Source organism: Cheilinus undulatus, linkage group 13 (assembly GCF_018320785.1).
Source record: "Cheilinus undulatus linkage group 13, ASM1832078v1, whole genome shotgun sequence".
In the NCBI taxonomy this organism is placed as follows: domain Eukaryota; kingdom Metazoa; phylum Chordata; class Actinopteri; order Labriformes; family Labridae; genus Cheilinus; species Cheilinus undulatus.
The window spans coordinates 9,612,276-9,627,386 of NC_054877.1; the positions used below are offsets into that span (position 1 = coordinate 9,612,276).

The following is a 15,111-nucleotide window of genomic DNA, read 5'->3' on the forward strand; positions in this document are numbered from 1 at the left end:
TGATTTTGTTTAAGAGAGAAAAAATCTAAACCTATCTGGCCCTATGTGAAAAACTAATTGCCTCCCTTGTTTAATCATGAGTTAACTGCGATTAACCACAGTTCTTAGAAAGCTGAGTTCAGTTTCACTGCTCACACCCAGGCCTAATTACCTCCAGATTTGTTGAATGAAGAAATCACTTCAATAGAAGCTGTCAGACAAAGTGAAGTAGGCTACAAGATCTCAGAAAGAAACACATCATGTCACGATCCAAAGAAATTCAAGAACATGTGTTTATGATTATTTCACATCCATCATCCTAACCCCCTCATCTCCCCTCTCTTTCTGCTGCAGCCAAACTTGTACCCAACGGTGGGCCTTCAGACTCCAGGGGAGGTGGTGGATGCAAACTTTGGCCAGCACCCCTTTGTGTTTGATATTGAGGACTACATGCGTGAGTGGAGGACGAAGATCCAGGCGCAGATCGACCGCTTCCCCATCGGAGAGCGTGAGGGCGAGTGGCAGTCCATGATCCAGAAGTAAGTTTACTGTTTTAAAAGTCACTGCAGGTGTTTTTGTTGTTTGTGGGAAGGTTAGCTGTTCTTGGGCTTTTACTGCCAACCCTTTATGTTTGTGTTTTTTCACTTTTAAAAAATGAGAAATTTTGGAAAAACTTCACAACATCAAACTAGCCTTCAAAACATCGATCAGCTGGGTACCTTAAGGACTCCTCTCATTTTGTCATTGCTCATGCACATAGTATGGGAGGTTTTTAGGAAAAATGTGAAATATATCCATGCAGTGGGGACATAAATCAGTACCTCGCGTGTCAGATTAAATCTAAACAACCCTCAGGTAAAAACAGGAGTCTGCCATTGTTGTAGTCCACCTGCTCATGCATGGTTGTTGATTAGAACAGTCTAAGTTCTCCGTTTTCAGAGGAACTGATTATTACCATTTCACACGACAACAGAGATGGTGCCGTTTTTAAAACTTCCTGTTTCCAGGCAACAAAAACACTGTCATTCTGCCATCAAACAGCATCAAATTTTAGAGTTTGTAGCTGGAATTATTCATGAACATGGCCTTTGAGAGATCAAAATTTAGGTGAATATTACATCCCGGGATGGTAGCCACCAAATTCGAGCCTTAGAAGGTTTCTTCAGAAACCAATGGGTGACATCACTGAGACTATGTTCAAGTTTTAGACTGTCTTTAAACCTGATCCATCTACATGATGTCCAGGTTTTACTTCCACCATAACAACCTGCACACTGTCATCATACCTGGACTTATAAACCCCCTGGAGCCCTACTAACAGGAGGTTTAGGATTTTACTTGGATTTCTGTATTTTTGGAAATGAACTCTTACTCAACCCCTGTCCCTAACACTCATTATTGGACCAGTGTTACATCTGAGCATAAGGAGTATCGGTATCAGTGTTACACTGCAGGTGACTGTAAGAAATTACTGCTGACATTTCAGAGATTGGGGCCCAGATTGAGATCCACCCACCGATCAGAGAGCAGGAGCTGTGACCCAGAAGTAAAAGCTGTGGGACTCGGTTTCTCTTCATGCCACGGCCTGATGGGATTAGCTCTCTGTTGCTATGATTACTTGTCCTGAATGGATTTAATCTCCATTTGATGCGGATTGAGGCAGAGGGTGGGGTGGAGTGCAGGGAGCTGTCGCCTTTATCCAGGAAAGTCCCCTCACTTCCCGGGATTGAAAACAGGAAGTTTCTAAGCTCACGTCAGATTGATGGAGGGGGAGAATTATTGTCTTTTTTTATGGGACAGCAGTGACACGATGGTGTGTGAGAACAGAGGCCTCTGATCTCAAATCTCCCAGCAAACACTGCTGCCGCCAACAACACTGGAAGAAACTTTATTTAGAATTGGTTCTGTGCAAATTAGTGGCCAAAGGTGAACACACAGGTACAGGCAAAGAAATTATTGTGCAGCACTGCAGACGGTGCTCTCTCTTTGGGTTAAACATAACTGAAGACTTGTGTTTTTGTCAGAGCTATAGGGCTTTTAGATACTATTGATCATTGATTTAACAGAGATTGTATGCAACAACCTGAAACCTAACCACAGGCTACATGTTGAGCTCTTCCTTTAGTGTTAACAAAGAACTACTGCTTTCCTAATTTTAAGTTACCTTTTTTAACTCAGTATACCCTTAAATATAAAGCTCCTTTTTTGAAGAAAGACCTGCAGCTTATCACGATGTGTTTTTTTTGTCTTATCAGGATGGTGGCTTCCTACCTGGTGCATCACAGCTACTGTGCCACAGCCGAAGCCTTTGCCAAATCCACAGACCAGGCCGTGCACGAGGAGCTGGCCTCCATCAAAAACAGACAGAGTAAGTCTTTTTCTTTTGGCATCCTTAAAGATACTAACCTTGCAAAGCAGATGGATACACAAGTTTCTGTGTTTCTCAGTGGCGGATCCATCTTGCAAAGCTCCTGTCTGAACCGTTTGGGCCCGGTTAGAAAGTGACAGGACCAATAGCAACGAGGGGCAGTACTTTCGGGCGCGGCAGAGTCGTGACGTAAGCAAGCAGCAACAAGAGGCCTGTGCCGTTATGGTGTAAGACATCAGTGTGGATGCTGCTAAAGTGCCAGTTCTATCAGAACTTGACGAAATTTCTTGGTTAAAAAAGAACAAACAACAACAGTGAGCTGTTTTCTTTTCAAAAAGGACAAAAGTCGTGTACTAACATGTCAATAGTAGCCATGGTTCGCATTATTCCTCCGTAGCTGCGCACATGCACCTCGATCGTGGCCACATCACGTGTTTTGTTGCTCTGATTGGCCCGTAAAGATGTGGCAGGACGTTCATCCAATCACCTGCCCTTTTCCAAACACTGTATATCGAAGGTTTTCCAGATGGCTGTGTGAAACACACACATCCATCTGGCTGGCCAGGTTAGGTGTAAGCATCACCTTTAATGAATCTGTCGCTTCACAGAGATCCAGAAGCTGGTGTTGTCAGGTAGAATGGGCGAGGCCATCGAGACCACCCAGCAGCTCTACCCCAACCTCCTGGAGAGGAACCCAGACCTTCTCTTCATGCTCAAGTAAGACCAGCGCTGCATTTTAGACTCTTTATCACTTATTTGTGTTTTCATGAACACTGTAAATCCTGTTAAACCTGTTTGTAGACCTTCTATCTGATGTTTAGCTTCTCTGAATCTAATTAATTTAAGTGGTTTGACTGAAATATCAGCGACAGATTTAAGGTGTGGTTTTAATTTAAAAGCAGCTTCATTTTTGTCCAGTCTTGCTGGTGCTCTTTAACTTTGTATATTATGTTTTACCTCTAAAGTCAGTAAGTATGTTTACATGTCCAGTTAAGTCGAGCTGTGGTTATCGCTCAGCTGGACCATTTAATCAGACTATTGTCCTTGATTACAAGTAAAGGGAAGAACTTATTTTGTTTTTTACAAATGTTGCATTACTTGAGCTACTGTAGGTGGTTATATGACCCTCTTCAGACAGTTTATCGGGCCCTCTTCTCTTTGACTTTGCTATAAAGTTAGCAAGCTGTAAACTGGTTGTAGTTTGCCTGGTGACAACGGCTCCATACATTTCTTACATACTTAAACTTGCATACATGTGATATCTAAAAGAGGACGACAGTGTAATCTCTGATGTGCCATGGGTTTATGCTGTTAGACTTCCATGTCAAAGTCCAGCACTGGAACTGTGGAGCATGCTCAGATCAGCCAGGCCATTTTAGGTCTGATTGAGTAGAAATGCAAGCGGACAGTACTAATTATCTTCTTTATAAAATATTCAAACCACAGATGGAAGAATTGAATGCTCCTGTACTAGAAATAAAAGCTTTGTTTGGTCAAATAATCCTTATTTTATGAATTGCTGTTGTCATTATTCCTTCCTTTCTTTTTTCCATTCCCTTTCTGCTCTGTTTCTCCTCTTTTTCTTCAATTGTCTTCTTTCTTCCCTTGTCATTGATTTTCCTCCTCCATTTCTCTCTCTTCCTTTGTTGCTGCTCCTCGTCATTGATTGCTCTTTTCTTCCTCCTTCCTCCCTTTCCCCCGCGTCCTCAGGGTGAGACAGTTCATAGAGATGGTGAATGGGACGGACAGTGAGGTGAGGTGTCTGGGTGGTCGCAGCCCGAAGTCTCAGGACAGTTACCCCGGCTCTCCCCGGCCCTTCAGCAGCCCCAGCCACAAAGCCAGCAGCTCCCAGCCCTACCTCCCAGGTATGCTCACCTCACCTTGATATAATCTCTGTGTATTTATATCTGGAGATCAGAACAGGCCTGAAGCCCAACCTGAGTGCACACACTGCTCTGTTTTAACATCCATTAACCTTTCGTTCGACTGGTATCATTTCTGCAAAGTGTGCTTACTATCATTATATACAGCTGTGAAAAGTTAGCAGATTAAATCTCCTTTTTTAGTACGTAAAATATTTTCATTATCTTGATGCAGCCCTTTGAACTTAATATTTGTGACATTGGTTGATGACTAATGAAAGCTGCAGTAGGGCACAATAGATAATTTTTTAACTATCCGTTTATCTTCTGCTCCTAAGGGACATCAGAGTCTCTATACTACAGAAGTATATCAGGCAATTTAATGTCTTACACCCGAGAACCTTCTGAAAATTTTAATTTTTTATCAGTCCTCTTGTTTGGTTTAAAAAGACACCACTGTGCACAGTGTATTTTTGTGATTGTACAATGATAGTTTTAGGCCCTAGGACCCACAACCACCATCTTAGTGGGGAATAAAGCATAAAAGAGTCAAAATCTTGGTAAAACAACCTAAGTATACCCCTTCTCATAGGGTAATGGAGTAAGATAAGATTTAAAGATGTGCATCTGCTTATTTCTTCTGCACTTCAGACTTTCTGACACATTAATTTACTCAGGCACACATTCAAAATCAAAGTCAGCACCTCCAAATCCAAGACCATGGTTCTCTGCCGGAAAACGGGGGATTTATAATCCCCCTCCGGATGGGGAGTGAGTCTCTGCCCCAAATGAAGGAGTTCAAGTATCTCAGGGTCTTGTTCATGAGTGAGGGTAAAAGGGATCGTGATAATGACAGGTGGATTAGTTAAGCATCAGCAGTACTGTGGGCCTTATGTTCGACCGTTGTTGTGAAGAGGGAGCTGAGCCGAGAAGCAAACCTCTCAATTTGCTGGTCAGTTTACCTCTTAACCCTCACCTATGGTCAGCGGCTGAAATCAGTTTTATCTGGAGGGTGTCTGGGCTCAGCCGTAGAGACAGGGTGAGGAGTTCAGACATCCCGAGGGAGCTAGAGGTAGAGTAGCTGCTCCCTGTGGCGATATTCCGGGCACGTCCAGCTGGGAGACAACCTCGGGGAAGACCCAGGAGGGATGGAGGGATTACATATCCTATCTGGTCTGAGAACACCTCGGGATCCCCCAGAAGGAGTTGGAAAGTGTCGCTAGGGAAAGGGACATCTGGGTGGACTTGCTTAGCCGGCTACTTCCACGACCTGGCCCCGGATAAGCAGAAGAAGATGGAGATGAACACATTCAGAACCCACTAAAGATGGCTTAGTGACCCACTTTTGGGTCCCAACTCTTGTCGCACTGGTTTTAAAAGCGTTCAACTCTGTCTCTGTTTCTAGGGTTCGACAGCAACTGCTGTAATGGTGTGACGTCTAATAAGAGCCACAGCTCCTCCCCCCACAGTCACAAACCCTGCCCCCCAGGCTCTGGCTCCACTCTCCCTGCATCGGAGATCAGCCTCAACGGGAGTCGCAGCCAACTGCCTATAACCAGGTACGGAGATGAACACAAACCCCACAGTTTGATTTGTTAATAAAGGATAGTAGGAAGAGTTTCAACGCAAATTCAAATATTCTCACTTCTGCAGCGATGTGGATATGGAGGTTGACCACTTCACCAACGGAGTGACAGAATCATCCTCCAATGGTTTCCTCAATGGCAGCTCCAAACACACCACGGAGCCTGATGACTGTGATGCAGACATGGGTGGGTAGAGTTCCGGAGGTTTTAGTGACTTAAATTTATCATTTATAGATGTCCAAACCACTGTGAAACAAATCAAAGTTCCTGCTTTTCCCCTTAAAAAAATTAAGTTGATATTATTTTGAGCTTTTTTATCACTCCTTTCAAATGCCTGTGCTGTTAGTGTGCCGTGACATTTAACTTTTTATTCAAACACACCCACCTTACGCACCATCCTGGTCACCGCTCTGCAGAGGTGGAGTCGGCTCAGTCCAAAAGGCAGCTGTGTGGCGGGAGCCAGGCCGCTATCGAGAGGATGATCCACTTCGGCAGGGAGCTCCAGAGCATGAGTGAACACCTCCGCCGTGAGTGTGGCAAGAACTCCGCCAACAAGAAGATGCTCAAGGTAAACAGACTAGGTGTAGTTTGAACTTTTGGATCCAGAAAGAAGTCCTGGTGGCATATTGCTCAAAAAATAGGGAAAGCACAGAAAGCATCAAATAAAGTGAAAATACTGAAGGTTTAATGCAAATGCAGTAGAATAAATGCACGTTAAAACAAGTTGGCTTGGTAGAAAACGTCAGGATTTGTAAAGACACTGTCAGCAGAATGGTAAGAGTTGATGAAAATGTATATTGCATCCAATCCTCAGTATAAAAACATGATGGGATTATAGAAAAGCCTTGTTATTTGTGTCTCTGCAACAGGATGCATTCAGCCTGCTGGCCTACTCAGACCCCTGGAACAGCCCGGTCGGCTACCAGCTGGACGCCATTCAGAGAGAGCCCGTCTGCTCCACTCTCAACAGTGCAATATTAGGTACGTCTGCCAGTACTACATGAACTTTGTCCATTTCTCAATGCCAAACATAAATATTTGAAAAGAATGATGCTGTACTTGGGTATTTTTTAAGTTAAGTTGTTTAAACTCGGGCCTGTTGAGACATCAGTGCATCCTTAAAGCTCCACTGGTTTTTATTTATCAAAATAAAAATAAGAAAATTCTAATTGCAATGTTTTTTCCAATATTGTGATTTGATATGCGATTATTCCTTAGCTCTTTATAATTCCTAAACAAGGGCTGAAAAATTGTTTAAAAATATCTGATGATGATGATTTTAACTTATATTGCGAATTGGATGTAATTGTTGCATTGAAGGAATTTTGTCAGTCTCATATTTAATAAGAAAAAAGTACAAAAATAGAGGTAGAATTCTTTTATAGACTATTTTTTTTTAAAAGTGGCACTTGAATGATTGCATAATATGTCATGCATAGCATCTCTGCTGCAAAAAATAGTTTCAAACTGCTGTTTTGACACAAATTTCAGGTCAAAATTAATATTTCAAGAAAAATTGCACCTTCTGCAAGTTAAAAATTTGACAGGCTATATTGCGATTTAATCTAACTTTTGATTAATTGCCCAGCCCTACGTACAGATCAGCATTTATCAATGAAGACATGAGCGTGTGATACAAACCCCACACCAAGTCTGAGATCATGTGCGCACGTTTTTGACTGTTAACCTGCTTTGCAGCATAAATCTGATGGTATTAGATCAGATATGACTTAAAAAATCTACATAACATTAAACCAAACCTCTGACAATCCATTTGAGCTTTTAAATGATGTTTTTAGGATTTATCAGGAAGAGGCGTGATTAACTCTGAAATAATTTAACCATATAAACCTGGAAGGTTTGTCTAAGAGCTGGCCAAAAACAAAAACAAAAACTAACTTTACATTAGATAGAACCAATCTGCACCTCTGGAGACGTAAATAATCCAATCCATGCCTCGTGCCTCATGCATAGTGCAGACGGCTGTAGGAGACAGGAGCTCATCCAGCGCTCTAAGATATAACAGTTACAACTCATGTTTGACAAGAAATCTATTCAGAATTCTGGACATTTCAGGCTTTTAAAAATCTCTTTTCAAGTCTTGTGAACAGTCAGAAGAGAGCAGTTTATTTCCTTTGTGAACAGGCATATCACGGTCTGTTCCCCTGCCCCTTAAGCCTACATTAGCAATAACAGCTACCTGAGAAATCACAGCCACTCTTCTCAGTCTAGGAAGTTTTCCGCAGGCCTTCCCCTGTTAACCTGCTGCTTCTTTTAATTGCAAAAACCTGCATTTATCTGTGAGTGGACCACCTTTTTACAACCTAAATGTGAAGAATATAAATTCTGTTGCAAACGAAACACAAAAGAGTTTTATCGTTCTAAAGTTCAGTCAGGAACACTAGTCATGCATTTTACCGTTTTACTGCAAATGGATTTACAGTTTTACTTGGCGGAAAAGGCTCTAATCAAAAAGATGCTCCCTGTGTTAGACAAGCAGCATGCTTTGACTTTCCAGGGAACGTATAGATAGAAACCTCCATATGGGTAGTTACAATAGAATTAGTTTAAAAGCAATTAATACAGAGCAGCATGAATCCCAGTATGACGGAGCAACCAGATTTAAGCTGTAAAGGAGGAGGCTGGGGTGGAGGAGGTTAAGCTTTGCCAGCAGCAGTAGTATGATCCATCAGCATCCATGCAGGCAGAGATTAGTGAGCAATACGTCATATTTAAATGGACGGCTGTGTTGAGAGAAAGCGCTGTGATTGGCTCTGAGAGCTGGGAGGTGATGATTGCAGCTGGCCATCTGCTGAAAACGGCTGGGCGTAGGACTACCTTGTCCTGCATAAACTCCTGCTAGGCTTCCTGTATATATCAGTGTATCAGTTCAGTGTGTATCATCCCTGTTAACCTCAGCAGTGATTTCCTTCACATGCCTTGTGTCTGATTCACTTTAATGCCACTTTACAGTCTGATAAACAACAAATATTTAATTTCCTGTTATTTCTCTGACCTGGAGACTGACACCATGCCATGCTATGTTTGATGAATGAGGGCCACTGTGTCTGTAGCTAGCAAGTTAACTATGTTATTGAGGGATGTGTGCATTTAAATGAGAGTTTTCTTTGAGGTACAGATAACATGCTGCTGAAGCGTTGGCTGATATTTGTTACCTTTTTACGGGATTTTTTTCAAATAGAAGTGAAACAGGGAAGCTTATGTCTAGTGTAAAAATAGCATAGTGTCCATTTATGTTAGCACTGCTAGCATCTCAAAGAAAGCTTTATTTGCACATACAGTAACAAATGCTATCATTACAGTTCAGACTTTGTTCTTTTTTCTTACAATCTGCACAAAACATGGACCTACCTGTCACCAGTGTAACTGATACTGAGGTGGGTAACAACCTTGGTCACATCCCTGATCGTTGCTCCCTTCTGTTTTATTTCAGAGACTCACAACCTGCCCAAGCAGCCGCCGCTGGCTCAGGCCGTGGGTCAGGCCGCCCAGTGCCTCGCCATCATGGCACGAACTGGCAGCGGCTCCTGCGCCTTCGCCTCTGTGGACGATTACCTGCACTAGCCCCGCGTGCACACAACCACACACACATTTACACACATGAACACACACCTGTCCAGAAACGGCTCCATCACCTCCTCCATCAGTGTAGTGACATCAGCTAGTAGGAAGTTAACCACCTCACTGCTTCTTGTTCTGCTTTTACCGACCGGCACCAACGCCACCGAGGATCAGGAGCCGTTTCTGGGTGGATTTTTACACGAACATTACACAAAATACACACTTTAAACACACACACTTGCCCACCACCTCCCTCTCCATCTTAAGTATGAAATTATGCCTCTGCCTTGGTTCGGCCTCACTAATCCCGCCCCCAGCTGTCTGATGTTGCGGCCGTCTGCATCGCTGTGACTGACTGACAGCGGGGACGCCAGCCAAGAGTAGCCGACTTGAAAATCCCCGGAGAGCCGAACTCATGTGGATTTGCTGCAGCCTCCCTGTGTACCAGAGGAACATCAATGCCAGGGTCCAGTAACTGACAAAAAAAAAAAAACCCTGGTTGATGAGAAAATAAAAAAATAAAAAAAACAACAGGAAGCGGATGAGTGACTGTCATGGCTGACCGCCCTTTAACATGGTCGTTGGACGACCATTAAACACGCTCACGCTGACACAGAGGCAGGCTGATGCTAAAAGTAGGATCCACCAAGGCTCCGTGAGGCACAGCCCACCCCCGTCTCCCCCTACACCTCCTCCCCGCCCCCTTTTACCCCGCCCTCCACTCACTTCAGGACTACAGCGGAGATTTGTGTAACGCATGTGGACTTGGGACTTCGCAGAAGCCAGAGAGAATCTAGAGTCTCGACTCGACGTTTCCTGTTTTTAAACTTTTTTTGTTTGTTTTTGTTTTCACCGGGGCGGAGTGGGCGGGGCGGGGGGGAGGTTACCTGGCTCTTGTTTTGTTTTAGTTTTTTCCAGGTTTACAAGGCATGGTGCGGACGATGACTATTATTATTATTATTATTATTCTAATTATCATTATATTAATTATTGTTGCATTCACAGTATATTTGTTGAGCGCCAGCGAGAGAAAGTTCCACCAACTTATGATAATAAAGCTCCCGATTCCACCGATTCCCAGTGACGAGCGTGTGTACATGTTAACGTTTATATATGAATTTAACAAAATGGAATTATATCAATAGAGTGAGATATTTAGTTATCAAATGAAAGGAAATCATTGAAAAAAAAAACAATCCTTTAATGCTTTGTAATGACTCCAGTGACTCCTGAAGCGTGCTGGTTGTTCCCAGTCTGTACGACTTTTAATGTTCCCCGTTTACCGTTGACTTCAGGGTTCCTGCGCAGGTCGACTACAGAGTCATTTTACCATTACAATAAAATTCTCGGAAAGCATAACTGCTCTTTTCACAACTTTAAGGGCCTGTGTCCATAGAAAAAAGCAACCTCACTGGTCCAATAATGCAGCCAGTGTGGAGGTGCAAAGCATCACAGGCCGGCTGCAGAAATAAACATGTTTACAGTCTTATAATAATAGTTCATGTCTTCGTGGGTGTACACTATACGGAGGTCTTTTTTTTATAACCCATCCTTTGGGTTTAAATTGGAAAATTGGTTTATGCGTGATTAGGACTGCAACTGATATGACTGCAAGCCAGCATGGTGTAGTTGTTTATCAGGAGGTTTTTGACCCACCTCACCTCCAGATCTCTGTCTTGAAATTGGGTTGATCTTAACATTGCCCCTTCAGTTACTAAATAGCTGACTTTATTCAGGCTCTATCTGATTTTTTATCAGCGACTTTTTTTTTTTTTTTTGCACCGGACTCTCCCACAGAGCACTTGTCATCAGCTTTTATCGATGCTAATTTACTTAAGTTGACTTCTTTTTCTTTTGCAGTATCCCAGTAGATGTTTTAGGTGGTTCTTTGTGTGGAATATTTTCTTTTTAACCATGGAAATTTTGGTAGAAATTTGAAGGAATGTGATTCTAACATTTGCAGCAGCTGTAGATTATTGGATCATTTTCTTTTGCACCCTTATTGTTGACGACACAGAAGTCCTGCCCCTTAGCACTGATCCATAAGCTGAACAGGTCCTAACTTAAGGTGGATTTACCTTCCACTGTGTCCTAACTTTATGTTACTGAATTAACATGATGATTCGTCATCCCATTGTTTTCCTCCCTTGCTCCCTTCCTCCCTGTTAGGACCAAGAAACAGAGAGGGAGATGACAAGGCATCAGGAGTGTCTGACAGTCCTATGCCTGTGATTTTTTTCCCCCTTTCCTCTCTCAATAGAGCTTGTTAGCTTGTTTTACAAAGTAGAGACAGTAGCGTATTAATTTTATCCATCTACATGTTTGAAATGCAGCCTATGGTCCGATTTGTGTCAGCAAAACTGTTTGGCTCACAGCCATCAAAGGATTGTCTGTACAAAGCACCCTACCTCTATTAGTCTTCTTCAATTTAAGAGCGCTAGATGTCCGACTATTTACAAGTGGAATCTTGAATTCACCGGGCAGGTAATAAGATATTTAATAGATGCAGTGGTGACTGTGAGCACACAGTGTAATGTCTGACACTTGCATGATGTAAGGATTCTGAGGACTAGACCTGTACAGAAGTACACTTGACCCTAAAGTTTGGTTCCACTGGGTCAATGTGAATAAAAGAATGCGTTTAATGAATTCCAGTGGAATTGTGCCAGAGTACTGAACGTCAAACATCCATAGCGGCAGGATGGACTCTAACGCTCTGCACTGAGCGTTAACTCGACTATTGTCGACTGTTGTTGTCTCTCCTTCTTGGTGAATTTGCAAGCCAACTATATGCATACTACACTACTAGCAGCAACCTCTGGTCCTGCAAAATGAAGCCAATGTGGAAGTACAAAAAATTGCTATACCGCCAGTGTCCCCTCGAGGCTGGCTGCAGGAACACTGGAAGTCCCATCTGGACACATGTTAAACAGCAGGTTTTTACACTAGAAATAAACTGGTTTACAGCCTGGTTCAAAACACCAAATGTGTCTCATTAGCTAGTGTCTCACTGTGCTCCCACTGTACGCAGGGTGAATTTATTTGTACCACAATCGTTTGGATTATATTTAGGATGAAAGCTGATTAGTGCGGCGGATTTGATTGACAGATAGCTAGCAGGCTGACAGGAAGTCACACTTAGTGGGAGGGCCGTTAGGTTGATCCACAGTTTGGTTGAGACCGCAATTTCAATTTGGAAGCCTCCACGGATTGGCTTCGAGAGCCGTTTGAATCTGCCTATTGTAAGCAGACGACTGACGTCACACGGGGTTTGTCCAATTCTTTTTACAGTCTATGCTGAATACATTCGACATGGAACAGTGGTACTAAAATGACAGCAGACCTGCAGCAGGTGCGCCCAGGCACTGTAAAAAGCAATCATAGCTAATGTGAAATGTGAGAGCCTTTGGAATGCAGCACTAAAGAAACGGCTGGCAATAGGGGCGTTCTTACAATCTGAGCACTGAAATTGCTGGACTTTATTGGTTTTGTGCTAGCACAGAAATAGTGGCAATGGACACAGGCCCCGATAGTTTACAGCACTTTTAAGACACACACTCTTGAAATCTTCCTAATCTGGTTGTTCACATTTGCACTTCACAGCAGGGGGGCTATCCCCATCGGCAAGAAGCAAGACATATCTGCTATACAGCACAATAATGAGAATATTTTCCTTTATATAGATTCTTTGCAGAAGCTACAGCAGAGAACTCCCCTTTGGGAGACAGGTAGTGATTTCTGCATAGAGAAACGCTACCAAAAAGACAAATGTGAGCTATGCCAAGCATTCAAAGTTCAAAAATAAAAACATTTTCAATTCCTAAGCTACTTTTTTGCTCCAAACTAGTGAAATATTCAGGCAGAAAAAGTTTAAAATACTCACAGAGAGCAAGCAACAGGTAGGAATTTAAAAAGCATCCGTCTAAAGCCTGGTTGATGGTCCATTTCCACACAGTGGTCTGGTTTGGTTCAGCTGTTTTATTGTGGTTTAGCACATTAACATCTGATCTTGCCCATGTCTCCAAATGTCCATCCAGTCTCTCTGTGTTGGGAAATCTGTCTCTTTTGAGAGATCCAGATCATTTGGCTCAGCTCTGTAGAAATGGTTGTTTTTCTCCCAAATGGCTCTTCATTTGGTCCCAGTTTAGCTTTTTAAATGTGAATTAAATAATGACAAAGGATGGAAGAAAGGAAACTGGTACTCAAATGGGAGCTAGCTACAGTGACTGATATTAAAGAGCCATTTCATAGCACAGGTTCGTTCAGGAATAGCACATCATTACTGGGTCACTTGCCACATAAGGTTTATTCGGACAATAGTCTTGTCACTGTTTAATTTAAAAGTTTGTTTGTGACAAAACGAGGATTTTTGTTATGTGCTAAAGGGGCTCAGCTAGCCTCTTAGTTTAGTACAAGACTAGTCTCCTAGGAGGTCTGCAGGGCTGAATACTTTGTGATACAGATTGTTTCCATAACCAATTTTCCCCTCTTTTTTTGTAAAGTGTAGGGATCTTTCTCAGTGTATGTAGAAGTTTTCTGATAAGTGCAGCGTAGAGGTCCATTTAGAGCTTTAAAGTACTAACTTTCCTCTGTTCCCAATCAATCCCTAATGGCTGTCTCACTACCTAACCCTCAATGGGCATTTGAGCATCATTGGAATCGTGTTACTATTAAGAACCTTTAGCTGCTATATGTAGATCCAGAGGAACGTAATATCAACACAAGAGCAGAGAAATTCATACTGGCAAACAGAATACATAACAGCAGTTCAGTAGCAGGTAGTTTCACAGGTAGGCCTATGAAGACGCCTCCCCAAGACAACAAGAGTTATTGTAGACAGAGTTGTAGGATAGCTTTTTAAAAAAAAACACAACATAGAGGTGTACATGAAACATGAATCTTTCGAATTAGAATTAAGAAGTGTTTTGTGTTTGTCACATTAATGACCTTTAGGTGCTAATTGTAGTGCTTGCAGTGATTTCTCCTGAATATTTCCTGCTGCATTCATACATTATCTCCCTTGGTTTTCATGTGGGAAAAATGCAAGGGGGCTGGTAGAGGTTTGGTACTCTGCATAAAAAAAAAAAAAAAAATCTGGCTGTTGCTTGCAGCTCACTTAAAGGATTTTTTCAGGAGCTTTCTCTAAGTGTGTAATCAGCTAAAGTGACCTGTCCCTGTGGAGTTCAAAAATCTTTAAAGAACCTTTAAAAACCTGATCAAAGACTAAGTCTGGATCTTTTAAGGCCTGCGTAGGAACCCTGCAAAGATCTCTGACCCTGTTTTTACTTGTTCATCCCTCAGATAAAAACCAAGCTGCTCAGCAGGTTTGATGCAAATGTTGTCAATCTTTATTTTCTTATTGATGTCTATGCTAATCCTTAACACACAAAGAACTCAGGAGCCAAAAACATCCCTTTGTTCCTCCTCCTCAGTTTAGAATAGGAAAGTCTGACCAGGCAGCACCCCAGGCCTCTATTGCAGATGGACCCGCTCTGTTTTTTTTTTTATTTCCAGCAGCACAGCAACAAGAAGGAAAACCAGCAACAGCACAAGCACTGGCTCTGATTGTAAGCCAAACTGTTTCACTTTTTAGAAATAAGATAAATGCTTTGTTACATTGGTTAAAAGAAGGAACAAAAAAGAAATTTTAATTTCAGTTTGCTTAAATTCTGGCTGTGCTGTTGCTGTTTTTTGATGATTATTGTAGAGCTGATTAGGCTCAGAATTCCCTTCA

General features: G+C 42.3%; 1 protein-coding gene across 1 annotated transcript in view; it reads left to right on the forward strand.

The window, feature by feature from the left end:
* Positions 1-10,451, forward strand: part of ranbp9 (RAN binding protein 9) — a 35,798-nt gene extending 25,347 nt beyond the window's left edge. Inside the window, exons 6-14 of the mRNA XM_041803684.1 lie at positions 334-518; positions 2,235-2,347; positions 2,956-3,064; positions 4,058-4,212; positions 5,615-5,768; positions 5,863-5,981; positions 6,212-6,363; positions 6,665-6,776; positions 9,250-10,451. Coding sequence (XP_041659618.1) covers positions 334-518; positions 2,235-2,347; positions 2,956-3,064; positions 4,058-4,212; positions 5,615-5,768; positions 5,863-5,981; positions 6,212-6,363; positions 6,665-6,776; positions 9,250-9,380 — 1,230 coding nt within the window. The 3' untranslated portion in view covers positions 9,381-10,451. The remainder of the gene's footprint in view (positions 1-333; positions 519-2,234; positions 2,348-2,955; positions 3,065-4,057; positions 4,213-5,614; positions 5,769-5,862; positions 5,982-6,211; positions 6,364-6,664; positions 6,777-9,249) is intronic.
* The last annotated feature ends 4,660 nt before the right edge of the window (positions 10,452-15,111 follow it).